The sequence below is a fragment of the Theobroma cacao genome, chromosome 3 (genome assembly GCF_000208745.1).
Source record: "Theobroma cacao cultivar B97-61/B2 chromosome 3, Criollo_cocoa_genome_V2, whole genome shotgun sequence".
Classification (NCBI taxonomy): domain Eukaryota; kingdom Viridiplantae; phylum Streptophyta; class Magnoliopsida; order Malvales; family Malvaceae; genus Theobroma; species Theobroma cacao.
Window position 1 is genome coordinate 13,155,499 of NC_030852.1, and position 17,049 is coordinate 13,172,547.

The following is a 17,049-nucleotide window of genomic DNA, read 5'->3' on the forward strand; positions in this document are numbered from 1 at the left end:
CTATCAAGCAGTTGAGGAACCTTTTTGCTTTTGTCCAAAATGAGTCAATTCTTGTAGCCTTTATATTAAAAATCCTCTTAATTTAAACTTTCTTCAATGAAGAAATATTTTTTCTATTTTAGTATGACCTTAAATACTTGATAAATACATTAATTGAATTTCATCAAGTGTTTGAAGGTTTTGAATATTTCTTAAGCTTAAAAAGAATGATTCAAAATAGAATTTATTAGAGCAATTTTGATCCTTTACTGTTATCATGTCAAAATAAATCAATTTAAAGCTAACAATTTCTTTATTTCGTTCCTTACTTATCAATCTCAAAATTTTCAAAAGAAATAGTACTACTAGTAGTAGATTTTAAAGAAGAGAATAAATATCAATCAACTTATTTGTCAATAACAAAAGAAGAAAAGGAGAAGGTAAAAGAGATACAAAAAGAAACTATTTTGGTGATTTAATTTATCAAAAGTTTCTATATAATCTATATTAAAATTAAAATATAGAATATAAATGATAATAATTGGATTTAAAAATTGATTCATAATTATCATCTAACACTTTGACTACAAGATCGCCTATTATACAAGTATAAATTAATTAAAAAATTCTTTTTTTTAAATTATTACCCATTTGAACTTGTTGTTTAAGATATTAGTATTTGATTTGATATCAAGCTCGATAAAATATTTTAAATTTTCAAATGATTACTTAGTTCTTTACTTAATCCAATTTAAATTTCCTTCAAAGTTTATATTCCTATTAATTTCTTTGCTTTTCTTTTTCTTGTTTTTACTGTAAATTACACCTTTACTAAAGCTATAACTCTTTTATAATTTTTTCAAGAAATTTAAGTATAAAGCACTTATCAAATATTTTAATTACATGATAAACGTTATAGGATTATAGTTACTTGCAGTTAAAGGCTCATTCATTACAGGATATTAAGATTTTGATTAATTAAACATAATAAAAACGTTATTCATTAATTAAAACTTCTACTTCGACGCTTAATTAATTAAAAATGTGAAACTATAGCAATTTAAACAAAACAAGTTGTCTTAACTTAATTGGTAGAGTACTTAGCATTTAATTAACTGGTTTTGGGTTTGGTTCCCATGGACAACACTTTTTTTATTGATTATTTTATAGATTAGTAAATTCTAATTTTAATTGAGAAATATGTATATGATTCTCCTAAATAAATGAGCCTCAACACTAAAGGTCAGCCATTTCTTGAAGAGATTTGGCAGATTCGGTAGGGGAGTAGGAAGTTGAGGATGCGGCATTGAGTTACCATATATTTTAAATGTGTAAATAATTATTTTATTCATGTGATACTTAAATTAATGCCAAAACTTGGGTGACACAAGGTCAACAAAGGTGCGTATTTGGCCACAATCATAACGAAGGTGTTGAGAGTGTATGATCACATGTAGATTGTAGACAAGGTTGTTCATCAAAAACAAACCCATCATATATGGTTGTGAACTCATGAAGTCTCCCTTCCTCAATCTCTTCTCCCACGCAAATGAGAGAAATTTATTCAGATGCGTGGCCATTATTTATGATCACGACCGCGCTGGCTGTTATCTTCCTGCTTGCAAATTTAGTGCTGACTAAGAAGGCAAGAAAAAGGATCTGTAAGTTGCCGCCAGGAAGAAGAGGGTGGCCACTTCTGGGTGATAGCATCAGCTGGTACAATGCCGTCGCAAGTTCTCATCCCCCTCTGTATGTTGAAGAACAAGTCAAAAGGTAGAAATCAATATGTAGATATACAACTGATTGCCTGGAAACAAATTAAGTGCTTTCTTTTCTTTTTTCTTGTTAAATAAATTCCTTTCTTTCTTTCCGAATTTGTCACCTTTTGCAAAGCTTAATTGAGAGATTAACAGGTTTGGGAAGATATTTTCATGTAGCCTATTTGGGAAATGGGCTGTGGTATCTGCGGACCCAAGCTTTAATCGGTTTGTGATGCTGAACGAGGGCAAGCTGTTCCAGTCGAGCTATCCAAAATCGTTCAGAGATTTGGTGGGCAAAAACGGGGTTATCACTGTGCAAGGAGAGCAGCAGAGAAACCTTCATGCGATTGCTTCCAATATGATGCGTTTAGACAAACTCAAGTCCCATTTCTTAGAGGATATTCAAAAGGTTGTTCTTCAGACTCTGAGTCATATCCAAGACAATCGGACCATACTACTTCAGGATGTTTGCAGAAAGGCAAGTAGTTGTAATACCTATTCAATATGTGGAGTACTATCTATGGCATTTAATATTTAGTCTGTTGATAATAATTTCTCCCTTGTGCTCCAGCTGGCTATTAATCTTATGGTCAATCAACTTCTGGGAGTATTGAGCGAAGCGCAAATCAATGAGATGGCTCAACTCTTCTCCGACTTCGTTGATGGTTGCCTGTCTGTTCCGATCAACTGGCCAGGTTTTGCTTATCACACTGCCATGAAGGTAACACAATATATATATATATATATTTTGCAATAGAAGGTAACACACTATTGATAACAAATTAATCCATATGAAGTATGAAGTTCTCTCTTTCCACAGGCGCCTGCCTTTGAGCCTAATTTGAACACTTGCCACGTCATTTCTACTTTATTAAAACTTAAAGCCAAATGATGATTATTATCTTTTAGTATTCTTGGTTCTATAAAAGATCGATCATGGTTTTTAAGTGTGTAAGTTAAATTAACAAAAATCCCAAAAGATTGAATTTCCTCTGAAAATTCTTTTCCACTATCTTTCATTCTGATATGGTGCATATCACACTGCCCACCTTCGTCTAAATCATATGCTGGGTGAAGAGCATGTTCTGGATGCATATGACTTTAGTGGAAGTTTGCACAACAACTGTTTGATGCAGTGCTTATCAGGGGCAACTTCAAGTCTGGAAGGGTTTTTTCGAGAAAATTCAGAGGCTTTGGGTCTGTTTGCAGCCTTGTTCTTGAAGAGAGTTTCCTTTTCTTCTTTTTCAAGATGATGATGGCATTCTCCATTTCTCTCTACCCAGCGTTTCTCCCTCTCTTTTTCCATCTCCTCTGATCGACCGGTCAGAGTCACCGCCTCTGTCATCTCTCTTTACTCCCGGATCCTACTTTCTTTTCTTTTATTGTTCTTTAGATTTCACCGAAACGACGTTGTTTTGGCTGAAGACCAGCCTTTGGACCAAAGGCAAGCAACCCAGTTGGGGGGGTGGCCACATGTCATTCCTCCCAACGCAGTTTTTACTATTTTAATAATTGAAATTAATAATAGATGATAGATGTTAATATCTAGGATCTGATATGAACTTATTATACTCTGAAATGTGGAAAGGCGAGGGAGAAAATCATCAGCGAGATATTCATAACAATAGAAAAGCGCAAGCAAGAGGGAGCATCAGAAGTTGGTAATGGGGTGCTTGGAAGACTATTGATAGAAGAAAACCTAGCTGATGATGCCGTAGCAGACTTCATCATAAATCTCCTCTTTGCTGGAAATGAAACCACTGCTAAAACTATGCTTTTTGCAGTGTATTTCCTCACTCAATGTCCTCGGGCATTGACACAGCTTCGAGTAAGTAACATTAACGACACAAAACTCATCTAAAACCACTATTTCCTTTGTTTTGCACCCTTTTAACACAAAACTCATCTTTAACTAGGATGAGCAAAACAGTGTCAGGCCTAACTCTGGAGAGGAAATGCTAACCTGGCAAGATTACAAAGCTATGTCCTTCACTCAATGCGTGAGTTATTATCTTCTAATTACATTGTTTTTTCCCTTCAACTTCATTCAGGTTTCGAATTATTTTTTGCTTCATTTTTTTCTATATAGGTTATTGATGAAACGCTGCGGTTGGGAGGAATTGCAATTTGGTTAATGAGGGAGGCAAAACAAGATATTACCTATCAAGGTACATTTATATATACTAATATTTATTATTACATATGTTGTACGTGAATATTTATTGCTTATTTTCTTTTTAATGATTTTTATTTACAAATATAAATATTTTTGAAGTATAAAATTTGAAATATAAATAATTCAATTCCTTATAACGTTAATATATGAATTATTTAATACTATTTGAATTAAATAAATACATTTTAGTGAAAGTACTCAATGCAATTAAAATTCTTATTTACAAATTAAATAATTTTTATGAATATTTATAATAAAAAGCATTTAAAATGATAGTTTACATATAAGATTGGATTTTATCCTATTCAGCAATTGTTCTTACCTCTTAATTTCGAATTCGGTCTAATACAATTATGTGTAATTATAAATATTATTTGTATAATACTTAAAAATTTATTAATATTGACAAATAAAAATTTTAGAAATATAATAAATAAAATTATCTGTTTTTGTACGTGTGTGTGTGTGCGCGCGTGCCCAAAATAAGCAATGACGAATTTAGAATTTTGAGGGGTGGCGGGTGCCACCACCTGCCATCCCCTTGGCTCCCTTAGTGAATAAAGTAAATTTGTAATTAAATGTCTTTCAATAATATGACTAATGAAAACTTTTAAAAAAACATATATATTGGTTGATATTACAGCAAGAAAAATGAAGTGTTTGGTGACTTAATTTGCAGATTTTGTCATTCCCAAAGGATGCTTTGTTGTTCCATTTCTCTCAGCTGTTCACTTGGATGAAAATTTGTACAAGGGAGCTTTATCTTTCGATCCCTGGAGATGGATGGATCCTAAAAATGAGGTTCGTCCATTTAGCAATAAAATCGTATTTAAAACTTGTTTCCGGGACTTGTATTAATTAATAACAAACTTACTTTGTGATGAAGGAAAAGAGGAATTGGAGAAGCAGCCCCTTTTATTCGCCCTTCGGGGGAGGTGCTCGGTTTTGTCCTGGAGCAGAGTTGGCTCGTCTTCAAATTGCTCTCTTTCTACACCATTTTGTTAATTCATATAGGCATGTCCTTCATCTTAAACATTTCAGATAAGGGCATTCAGCTCAAAATGACTTGCTAATTGAATATATACGTACTGATTATTAATTTGTATTGCATGACCAGGTGGATTCAACTCAAGCAAGATCGAATGTCTTTCTTTCCCTCAGCTCGGTTAGTGAATGGCTTCCAAATTCGTCCCATCAAACGTCATAAATCAAAGCAGAAAGAGAAAGGGTAGCTATTATGTTAGTTAGTATTTCATTTTATATACTTGCTTCGCAGTTGTTTCATGCAATGATATTTTTAAATGATGTGCAAATTTAATTCCCTTTCAATTATAAGGTATATTTGTGTAACATATATTGCATGATATTGGAGATTCTTTAGGATATTTGATATGTAATGAGATGTATACTTCCAATATTATAAATTAACAACTATGTACAAATGTCTAACGGCTATATTTTGAGTAATACAATCATCTGTGTAGAAAATTTAGCCTTCGCAAGAACTTGTTGGAGAGGAGGCAAAATTTTAGTAAAAGTAAGCTACCTTGAATATTAGTGCACATAATAGACGAATAATTCAGCATGGGAGTTGAGTTGGATTGTCTAGGAGTTTTAAGATAAATAATGGAAAGAGGAAATTTTTTTTTGGCCCTTGAAAACAAAGTGTTTTTGAAAATAACATTCCAGATAAATTTAACTATTTTTAGCCACTAAAAGAGATTTTGAGATAAAAATGCCCTTAATGAGACATCTTCGGTGACGCACACTCTTAAACAAGTAAAAAGCTAGAAAATAAATATGCGAAGAATTTCTGAACATCTATTTTTGTACAAAACATCCAATTTTGCCCCAGAAGCTTGTGCAAAACAAAATAATGGTTTTTTAGATATTTCAGACATGGCATTTAGATAATATGAAGGGTGATATTAAATCGAATGAGGAACCGGTCGTGATGAATCGAAAACTTGGAGAATGATGTGAAATCAGAAATCCCTAATACGGTGGTGAATCAAAAGGAGAAAGATGTGAATTTGAAGCAAGAAATGGTCGTGCTATAGTAGGCCATATGGTTTGTGTGACGGCAGGGTTTAGAGTTTGTGAAACGGAATGGTGGGAATGTGTGACAAGTCATGGTGAGAATATGTGAGACGGGTGTGACACTGTAGGGTATAGAGTTTGTGACACCGCATGGTGGCAATGTGTGACACGTCATGTCAAGCCCGACTTTATAAAATATTAGCCATGTCATTCATGTGATTGACAGAATGCTTGCATACTTGGAAAGCCTAAAAAAAAATCGTCAAAAGTCTGTAGTGAATTTAGTAGTGCAATTAAGTTGAATTAAGCCTTGAATTAGTCCAAATAGAGATTTTAAGATGAAATTGAGAATTTTAAAACTTCAGAATGACTTAAAATGGTGATTCAGAGTTCGAGGACCTATTTGGAGTCAAATTAGAATTTTCATGACCTAGGGGCAAAATGATCATTTTGCCACCCGAGGTTAAGATGTGAGTGTTGGATAAAATTTTTGACTAAGATTGACTATTTAGAACATAATTTGAGTTTGAGAAGTGAAAAATTTTAATTCTGACATTTTTTCGAGCATAGGGGTAAAATAGTCATTTTACCACCCTAAGCGCAAAATTGTAATTTTACATCACCCAATACTTGTCCAACACATGGATTTTATCCAATATTATCATGGATAATTGAGAAAATTTATATGGTGAAGAGAGATTGCTTAATGAGTAAGAATGACACATGGACTAATGGAATGGCGACATGTGTTAAATTCTCATCCATTTAATATTTTTCTTATAAATTAGCATAAAATCAGCCTATTTCTCTTCATATGGCCGGCCAAAACAAGAACAAAGGAAGAAAAGAAGAACAAAAACCCTAGGTGAAAAAATTCAAGGAAAAAGTGTGAAAATTCAAGGAAACAAGTGACAAAAGGTAAGATTTATCAATTCTAGCTTGTGATCTACCTTTCCTATGTATTTTTTTTCATTTTCCATGGTTTAGAATCAAGTTTGCATGAGGATACCCTTGCTGGCCGAACATGGGGGGAGGAGTTTTGATGCTTGATTTGGTTAGATTTTAAGATATTTTAGTGTTTTTAGTTAGTTAGTGATGTGTAGCATGAAAATCAAGTAAGAAAAATTCATTTTCTCCCATTACCCATTATTGGCCGAATTTACCATGTAGAGTGTGGATGGTGGATTTGATTTTAATTCAAGTGAATTGGTTAGGAAATGATGAATTATGGTGAGAAAATCAAGTAGGAAAAATCATAGTGTTGATGCACCCACCATGGCCGAAATTCCCAAGAGAAAATGTGAAGATAATTTTGTTAAATTTTATGCTATTTGACTTGTGTTTGATGGTTTGGAGAATTGGAAGAAAAATGGAATTAATTGGAGTTAAATTGGACATATTGGCCAATTAATCGAGTGATAGTTCAAATTAGACCGATAACGTTTTATTTAGGTACACAATTGAATTTGTGTAGAACACCGTGTTTAGACAATAATTCGAACAATTTGCATTCCATTCAATGCATCCATATAGTTTTATAACGGTTTAGCATTAATGTGGTAAATTGCTTGATTATGAATTATGTCTAGGTGGTGAATCCTTCGATAAAGGCAAAGAAATTGTACCCGAGGATCGATAGTCGGAGTACTAAAAAAATTCGACTCTCAAAATAGTGAGTAACCGTATCATCATTTTAATTATCTAAAGTGGTTTTTTTATTCGATTTTGTGAATTTTATGGAGAATGAGTTAAATGGTAAATCTTTGTGTTTTGTAGCTAAAATGTGATTTAATGAAATGATATTATAACATCGTCTTGAAATTGAATGGTGGTTTGAAAATAGAGTATTTGGAGACTATTTTCATGTGTTGTAAATTCATGGTTCTAATTGATTGGCTTATGGTAATATTGGCATGAATGGCTGAATTGGTATTTGTGTTGAAAATGTATAAACTGCTGTTTGCCTTGATAGGCTGGATAATGATAAAATTGCCATGTCATGCTGTTGAATTTTTATTGCATGGTGGGTTTAGCTTGCTACAATGGGAGGGTTCTATGGATCAGCCTATTAGAGGGGCACAAAATCCAGTTATTTATGTACCTCAGTCGAAGAGGAGCGTAGGGTATCTCTTGAGGTATGGTTAAAGTTCACGTCACGCCGAACCACCTCGTGATGATGAACTCCGCTAACGCCAAGGAACGGCTATGTTTTTAAAATAAAAACATGATTTATGCGTACATAACTTTTTAACAGCCTTGGCGAACTCGGTTAAATGCCTCGATCAAGGTATTCCCGAGAATGATTTTGACAGGAGCCAAGCTTTTAAGATACTCATAGGCCATGCTGATTATTTAAATGAAATGAATATTTATGTTATGAATTACATATTGAGATGGAATATTTTAATCGTCTCCATTTACTCGACTTTAGAGATTTTGGATGGTGTTTGTTTACCCACTGGGATTATATAATCTCACCACCCTTATTTTCACCCATTTTAGGCTCAAAAAAGGCTGTAGATAGCTGATTTCAACGAGGCTACCATTAGATTTGCATCCTCCAAACTGTAGGTTCATAGTCTTTCTTACTTTTGATTATTCGTGGGCCCACTAGTTATTGTAAATTAAGTTAAATACTCTGGCTTACTATATTATAGTATGTATGAATTTATTTTGCTTTTACGCTACAAAAATTATTTACCGGTAACTCTAAAAATATTGTTTTATAAGAAAACATAATATTTTATTGAATATTTCTTTTATTTTTTATTATTATATCTAAATAATCATAATTTCATTTTAAATGAAGGTTTTAGACGTTTAAACTTAGTTTTGATTATGAATTATGTATTTTATACTCGCATATTACATTCTTAGTTGGTTTTGAAATTTTTAAGAAAAAATGACCAAAATGCCCTTGTGAGACAGAAATTATTTTTTTTATTGTTTTAAGTTGGAATTAGTTTAAAATATATTAGAACATAATATTTGGCAACAGTTACTCACAGGGGAAATGAGAAACTGATATTAAAGCCTTGCGGGGTTTCGGTTGGCATTCTAGGTAATGAGTGTCCATCGGGACACCGCGACGGTTGTCACGGGCTCGAAGGGAGTACCGGATCGTGACACGTCATGGTGAGAATATGTGAGACAGGTGTGACACAGCAGGGTATAGAGTTTGTGACATGGCATGGTGGCAATGTGTGACACGTCATGGTGAGAATATGTGACACGATAGGGTTTAGAGTGTGTGACAAGTTAGGGTGATAATGTGTGAGACGACACGGTGAGAATATGACAGGGGTGTAACATGACAAGGTTTAGAGTGTGTGACACACCATGGTCAAACGTGTGACACGACATGGTTATAATGAGTGAAGCGACGTAATGATAATGTGTGACACGGGTGTGACATGACAGGGTTTAGAGTGTGTGACACACCATGGAGGGAATCTGTGACACGGTAAGGTGATAATGTGTGAGACGGCACGGTGAGAATATGTGACGTGGGTGTGACACGACAGCGTTTAGAGTGTGTGACACGCCATGGTCAGAACATGTGACACAGTAGGGTCATAATGTGTGAAACGACACAGTGATAATGTGTGACACGGGTGTGGCACGACAGGGTTTAGAGTGTGTGATACGCCATGGAGGGAATTTGTGACACGGCAGGGTGATAATGTGTGAGACGGCACGGTGAGAATATGTGACACGGGGTGTGACATGGCAGTGTTTAGAGTGTGTGACACGCCATGGTCAGAACGTGTGACACGGCAGGGTCATAATGTGTGAAACGTGTCACGACCCGAAACTCCCCATCTAGCCCGTGCCAATCACCGCGAAGCCTCGACAGACATTCTTCACCTCGAATGCCGATCGAAACCTCGCAAGGCTCTCGTATCAGCTTTCGCACTTCCCCGGTGAGCAATAGTTATCAAATATCGTAATTCAAAGGGTTACGAGTCATTTCCAAATAAGAACATAACATATTTTTTCTGGCTCACAAGGGCATTTTCGTCATTTTTTGTCGAAAATCTCAAAACTTGCTAAAAATGTAGTAAGTAAGGAGAAAATATATATTTAGTGATTTAAAAACAAATTAAGTATCTAAAACGTTCATTTGAAGTGAAAATTTGACCATTTGAATATAATAAAATATTCAATAAAATAAACTATTTTCTTGTAAAATAATTTTTATAAAGCTATCGGTAAATAATTCTTATAGCGTAAAAGTTAATTATATTCATATATACTATAAAGCAAATAACCAAAGTATAAAATTACTTTTATAGTGACATGTGGGCTCACATCTAACCAAAATGCATCGGAAGCTGAAAACCTACAGCTTTTGCCGATTCAAGTTCAAATGAAGGTCCTTGTCAAAGTTAGCTAACTATGAAATTCCCCGAGCTTGAAATGTGAGGAAATAAGGGTGGTGAGATTATAAAATCCAAGTGAGTAAACAGACACCATATAAACTATCTAAAGGCGAGTAAATGAAGACGAATTAAAATATTCTTTTCCAATATATGTTTTATAACATAAATATTCAGTTTACTCAATTAATCAACTTGGCTTATATATCTCACAAAACTTGGCTCCTGCTAAAATCATTCCCGGGGATGCCTTGGCCTAGGCATCTGACCATGACCACCAAGGCTGTTAAATGTCTTTACATCCGAAATTCTAGCCATGCCTTGGTGTTGGCTGAGTCTCACTCTCACGCGGTGGTCCACGTGAAGTGCACTCAAATCTTTACCTCCAGAGACACCCTCCACACGGCTCTTCGATAGAGGTAAGGTATACCTGATTATGTGCCCCCTCTTTTAGGCTGGTCCACATAACCTCCACTGCAGGGATTATGGATTATTTTATCTACCACCTGATTTATAGAATCTTTATCTGCATGACATGGCAATTTATCGCAACCTAGCCTCTCAAGGCTGAATACATAGTACAAATAATTTTAACGCCAAAAATCAGTTTAGCCATTCATGCTCATATATTGTCATAAGCTATTCAATTTAAAACCATAAATTTACAACACATCAAGTGGTCTCTAATTACTCTATTTTCAAAACTATAATTCAATTTCAAGACAGTGTGATAAAATCATTTCATTATATCACATTTTGCTTATAAAACACAAGATTTACCATTTAAACTCATTTTCCATAAAATCACAAAATCGGAGAAAAACCACTTTAGATAATTAAGATGATAGTAAGGTTACTCACAGTTCTAGGAGTCGATATACTCCTAATCCCAGTCTTCAAGTACAATCTCTGTACTTTTACCAGTGTAATTTGCTCACTACCTATCCACAATGTACAATACATAATTCACCACATTAATGCTTGACCATTATAAAATCAATTTAGGCTCGATGTATATGCATGATATGATATGCAACTTATCCGACTACCGCTTAAACGCAGTGTTGACCCAATTCGGCCTATTACCCGATTAAATGACATTTGTATCCGATTTAATCCCAAATTACTCCATTTCATTTCTAATATTTCAATTCACTAAATATAATTCCAATAATCTAAAATTCAGCCTAACAACCCTCACAATTCTTCTTGAAAATTTCGGCCATTGTGGTGCATTATCACTAAAAATTTTCCCATTCCAGTTTCTCACCATAAATCATCATTTCATCAATTTTTCAACCAATTCACTTGATCACAAAATCAATTCATTACTTCTACACTTCACATAGGGTTCGGCCATTGAAGGTTCATGGGAAAAATGGATTCTTTTCTTGTTGTTTTGTTTCTAAACATGCTTAACTAAATCTAAACACCAACATAACTCAAAATCAAACAATTCCAACATCATTTCTCTCACCAAACCCATTCGGCCAGCCATGATTTTCCCATGAAAACATACAATCCAACCATGGAAATTAAGGAGAAATGCATGGGTAAGGTAAATCACTAGCAAAATAAAAAAAAATTTACCTTTGCCTGATCAAATCATTGAATTCTAACACTTTCTCTTTGATTTTCCCCACCTAGGGTTTGTTCTTCCTTGATTTCTCTTCTCTTCTGGTTTGACCGACCCCTATGGGAGAAATGGGCTGATTTTTAGGCCATTTTATAAAGAAACAATAAAATAATAAAAGCATGACACATGACATTTCCTTATTGGTTCAAATTTTAAATATTTAACTTTTAATTCTTTAATTCTCCACCACACATTTATCATGTTTATCCATTTCCATGATGAATAAAATCACTTGGCCTTGACAAGTGTCAGGGGTGAAAATTTACTGATTTGCCCCCGGGGCGGTACAATTACCGTTTTACCCTTATACTCCAAAAATATCGAAATTACAACTTTTTCACTTATCAACTTCAAATTATACTCCAATGAGTTAAATGTGATCAATCTTGATCAAAAACTTCTTCCAATATTCCAATTTTATCCTCAAGTGGCAAAATTACCATTTTACCCCTAGATAGTGAAAATTTTGATTTGACTCTAAATTAATCCTCGAACTTCGAATCACCATTTTCAGTCATTCCTTGATTGTAAAATTTTGAATTTCACCTTAAAATCCCTATTTGACCTAGCTCGAGGTTTATATCAACTTTATTGTAGCTTTAGGTACAATATCGACTTTTGTCGATTTTTCGAGGCTCTTTTAGTATGTAAACATGCTATCCATCACATGTATGTCTTGACAAGTATTTTACAAGGTCGGGCTTTACAAAACGGCAAAGTGATAATGTGAGACACGGGTGTGACACGACAGGGTTTAGAGTGTGTGACACGCCATGGAGGGAATTTGTGACATGGCAGGGTGAAAATGTGTGAGATGACACGGTGAGAATATGTGACACAAGTGTGACACGACAACGTTTAGAGTGTGTGACATGTCATGGTTAGAACGTGTGACACGACAAGGTCATAATGTGTGAAACGACACAGTGATAATGTGTGACACGGGTGTGATACGACAAGATTTAGAGTGTGTGACACGCCATTGAGGGAATTTGTGACACTCCAGGGTGATAATGCGTGAGACGACGCGGTGAGAATATGTAAGATGGGTGTGACACGACAGCGTTTAGAGTGTGGGACATGCCATGGTCAGACGTGTGACATGGCATGGCTTGAACGTGTGACACGCCATGGGTTGAATATGTGACACACCATGGTGTGAAAGAAGGTGGGCAAATGACAAGGAAGGCGTTTGGACTTCCACTGAATGAATGAAATTAATATAAAAGGCCATTTCATTTTAATTAAATATTTTTCTGAAATCGTAAACGTTTGTGTGAAGGAAGTAAGAGAGTTTTATTCATTCTTCATTCCAAAAGGTAGCAAAGAGTTCGACTTCGTTCTTTGTAAGCTTAACTACATCACAGCAACAATGTCGGCTATCAGTGAAGAGGTCAGTTAGTCTAAAATTAATCTTTCTTCTGTTCGTTGATTTTTTGCTAGGTTGGTTTGATATGTTGGTGTTTTTTGCAATTGTTATGCTTTGTTTAAGCTGTTTTCTTTCTGTTTTTTCTTTTGTTATTTCTTTGCTTAAATTGTTATGCTTTGCAATTGATATGTTGCTTAAACTGTTTTCTTCCAAAGTGTTGAAGGGGGTCCGTGTCTACAAATGGCGTGTTGTGGGTTAACTGGTTTTTTGGGTTTTTAGCGTGTCACGACTGTTCCTAGCGTGTTGTGGCTTAACTGGTTTTTTGGGTTTTTAGAGTGTCACGGTTGTTCCTGGCGTGTTGTGGGTTAACTGGATTTTTGGGTTTTTGGCGTGTCACGGTTGTTCCTGACGTGTTGTGGGTTAACTGGTTTTTTGGGTTTTTAGCGTGTCATGTCTATTCCTAGCGTGTAGTGGGTTAACTGATTTTTTTGGTTTTTGGAGTGTCACGGTTGTTCCTGGCGTGTTGTGGGTTAACTTGATTTTTGGGTTTTTGGCGTGTCACAGCTGTGCCTGGCGTGTTGTGGGTTAACTGGTTTTTTGGGTTTTTAGTGTGTCATGGTTGTTCCTGGCATGTTGTGGGGTAAATAGATTTTTAGGTTTTTGGCGTGTCATGGCTATTCCTGGCATGTTGTGGGTTAACTGATTTTTTGTGTTTTTAGCGTGTCACGGCTATTGGTGTAACGAGTCAGTAATTACAGTGACTGGCGTGTCACGACACGGATATGCATGGCGTGTCACGACACGGATATGAATGGCATGTCACGACATTTGACTTGATATGTATGGCGTGTTACAACATTTATTTTTTTCTTCAGTATACCTTGTTTCCACATTATGGGTTAACTCACTCATGCACGTGTGCCATGTTTTGCAAGTGCAGTCCAGTCAATATGAGGATCTTGATAGTTTGCTTCTTGTGCCGAGGGAGAAGTGGGTGTTCAATGTCGCTATCAACACCCACTGTAAGTGGTCGCAACTGCATTACATCAACAATACTCTCCAAGAGAAAGGGGAGTACGATGTAGTGAAGCGTACATGTTTCGGAATGCTGCTGGACGTATATCCATAAGGCTACTTCAACGCTGGTCTCCTGCATAACATCATGATTCATCGAATCAATGAGACAGAGGCAACGGAGCACGAGCTATGGTTTGCCATTGGCAAGAGCAAGGGGTGGATATCAAAGCAGGAGTTCCGCCTTATCATCGGACTGAAGTTTGGTCCAATGCCCGATGTGTTCAGATGACCATACGAGGTTGTTGCGGACGGAAGTCATGCCAGATATTGAAACGGGCAGCAGAGCATTAAGCTGTAGGAGTTGCTTGATACTTTTCGCGGAGGTAACTGTCATAGCCCAATTTTTGGGCCATGACCGGCATAAGGGCCCAATGGGCTCAGCCCACTAAGCCTAAGCAAGCCTATTTACATAATCTTATACATTAATCCACGTTTCTTTAAAATTCAAAATTCGTAGTGTTCAAGTATAGTTCTTTTGAAAACAATTCATAAAACCCAATCATGCATTCATAATGGCATCATCAACCACTATATACATATATAGATTAACAAATGAATCTTAATATTCCACATCAAGTATTCATATACACATAATTAGACCTTGACCGTCAGTGGAGTGACTTCGAGCACGGTTGCTAATATTTAATGTCATGGTAAACCTACCGAGCAATGGATAGGGAGGAGCACCTCGTCCTAGGACCCGGTCACCTTTAACTCAAATAACCTAAAACATGAAGTTTAAAAATGTGAGTATAAACCCAGTGAGTGAACATAGGAAGGGAACAAGCAACGTTAAGGAAAGTTTAGAAATCATGATGCACTTAAGTTCAAAAAGAATGCAATTTAGTTTAACTCTTATTAAAACCCCTCATTTCAAACTTGATTAAATATATTCCTTAATGTTGAGAGTCCATGATCAACTATGGTGCTAAAAAAATGGAAAATGGGGCAGCAACCAAATAAGGTAGCAAGCAAAATAGAATGTTTCTCGCTGCAATGACAAAATCAACTTGAAAATACTTAACAATTTTCAAGATTCAACATGCAAGATTTCACATATATTACAACCATATACCATATTCATGAACTGCCTATTACATATATATATATATATATATATATATATATATACATAACCACCAATACCACCACCACCTCACCCAACTCATGTGTAACCCCCACATCGCACACATAGTTGGAGTTATCGTGTGCATCCCCCATATCGTGCACAACTAATACCACCATGTGCCTCCCCCACATCGCGCACAGGTAATATCATCATCCACACTCCCCCAACTGTCATCACCGGCATGTGCTCCCCCACATCGCGCACATGCTCAGTTATAATTACAACAATATTACTATCAATACATATCATATAAATTTAGATATATATATCAACATAATACAGGGCACATGGATTCATCATAGTCGCATTCCACAACGCAAAACGTTCCATTCAAAAGCTTGTTCCCATGCATATTTTAGAGAAAATAGATGAAATATTTCAATGGATTTAATCAAACACATATACCCTAATCCCAAAACATTTTAATGTAAGTTCACTCACCTTACGATAGCGGGATATTACATCGCTATTTGTTCGGAGGCGTATCTAGCTATTCCTACTTGCAGGTCGCTTGTTATTTCCTCCGGCACGCCACCACAGTACTCTAACTTTACCTTTGTATTTCCTAGCAACAATTCAAATACAATTACCTTTAGTGTACATCATTCCTACTTCTCTTTTTCCTTCAATCACGAATCCTTGTTCAACTAACTTATATCTTGATACATTTTTACCAAAGTTGCCTTTATCCTTTACTTGTGTAATTATTTAGATTATAGATACCGACAACTTATTTATAACTCTAACACATATATTAATCTTGTCTAAGGATATTTATCAAGTTTAACCATCATTTCCACAACAATTACCTAACATATGGCAGCAACTACAAATTTACTTCCATCAAACACTTTCTAAGTTTACATGTAACACTATTCTCATTTACATGTTGCCACCAAGCATAACATCAATATCCATTCCTACGCACCAACATCCATAACCTTTTAAGCTTTTCCTAACAACATATATATCCACACAATTCATTTCTTTTCCAAACTTCTAATTAATATAATTTCCTTCCAACCATACCCATGACACCACAATAATACTACATATTGTACGCAATCATTCCCACCATAGTAAATCAATCGTAGGCTTCAAATTATAGTATGAAGCTTACCACTTGGTTTTAGCTTGGATTTCACCCAACAAAATTCATAATTCCCTCACACCCATGGCCACCATAGCTGCCACAAATTGATTCACTCATTATTTTTCCAAGGATTTAACCAACCATGAGCTTAAAAACACAAAATCCTTACCTTATGTTTCTTGAACTACAAAACTAAGCTTTTTCTTCCTTCCTCTCTTTTTCTTTCTTCTTCTCCTAGGGTTTAGATGTGCTGAAAATTGGGGTTAGAAGCTGCAGGTTTAGTGCCCAAGAAGTTTGGAGAAGAAAGACGTAACAAAAGAAAGGAAATGAAAAGAAAACAACGAAAAGAATTTGAAAAAAACTCCATTTTCATGGTGGTGAATGAGAAGATGGCGTTGGAAGCTTCAAGAA

General features: G+C 35.4%; 1 protein-coding gene and 1 long non-coding RNA gene across 3 annotated transcripts; one reads left to right on the top strand and one right to left on the bottom strand.

Annotated features, from left to right (window-relative positions):
• Window positions 1,360–5,265, top strand: LOC18604544 (abietadienol/abietadienal oxidase). 2 transcript variants are annotated; one of them, XM_018116907.1, is made up of 9 exons: window positions 1,360–1,752; window positions 1,917–2,217; window positions 2,311–2,460; window positions 3,328–3,567; window positions 3,656–3,739; window positions 3,829–3,907; window positions 4,595–4,716; window positions 4,802–4,929; window positions 5,033–5,260. In XM_018116907.1, the coding sequence occupies exons 1-9, from the start codon at window positions 1,529–1,531 to the stop codon at window positions 5,145–5,147; spliced, it is 1,443 nt and encodes a 480-aa protein (XP_017972396.1). In that variant the 5' UTR covers window positions 1,360–1,528; the 3' UTR covers window positions 5,148–5,260. The 2 variants fall into 2 exon arrangements, with proteins under 2 accessions (XP_017972396.1, XP_017972395.1); XM_018116906.1 differs by having other exon boundaries at window positions 1,362–1,752; window positions 1,893–2,217; window positions 5,033–5,265.
• On the bottom strand, window positions 14,993–16,894 carry LOC108661319. Its single transcript, XR_001927077.1, has 4 exons — window positions 16,808–16,894; window positions 16,666–16,732; window positions 15,987–16,110; window positions 14,993–15,140 (listed from the first exon to the last, which is right to left on the bottom strand). It is a non-coding gene; the product is annotated as an uncharacterized LOC108661319 (long non-coding RNA).

What these genes read in the sequence shown, in the direction of transcription:
- LOC18604544 (XM_018116906.1), top strand. Translation starts at nt 1,529, where the DNA reads ATGAGAGAAATTTATTCAGATGCGTGGCCATTATTTATGATCACGACC. An exon ending in ACAAGATATTACCTATCAAG is followed by an intron (nt 3,908 to 4,594) that starts GTACATTTATAT and finishes CTTAATTTGCAG; the next exon opens with ATTTTGTCATTCCCAAAGGA. An exon ending in CATTTTGTTAATTCATATAG is followed by an intron (nt 4,930 to 5,032) that starts GCATGTCCTTCA and finishes TTGCATGACCAG; the next exon opens with GTGGATTCAACTCAAGCAAG.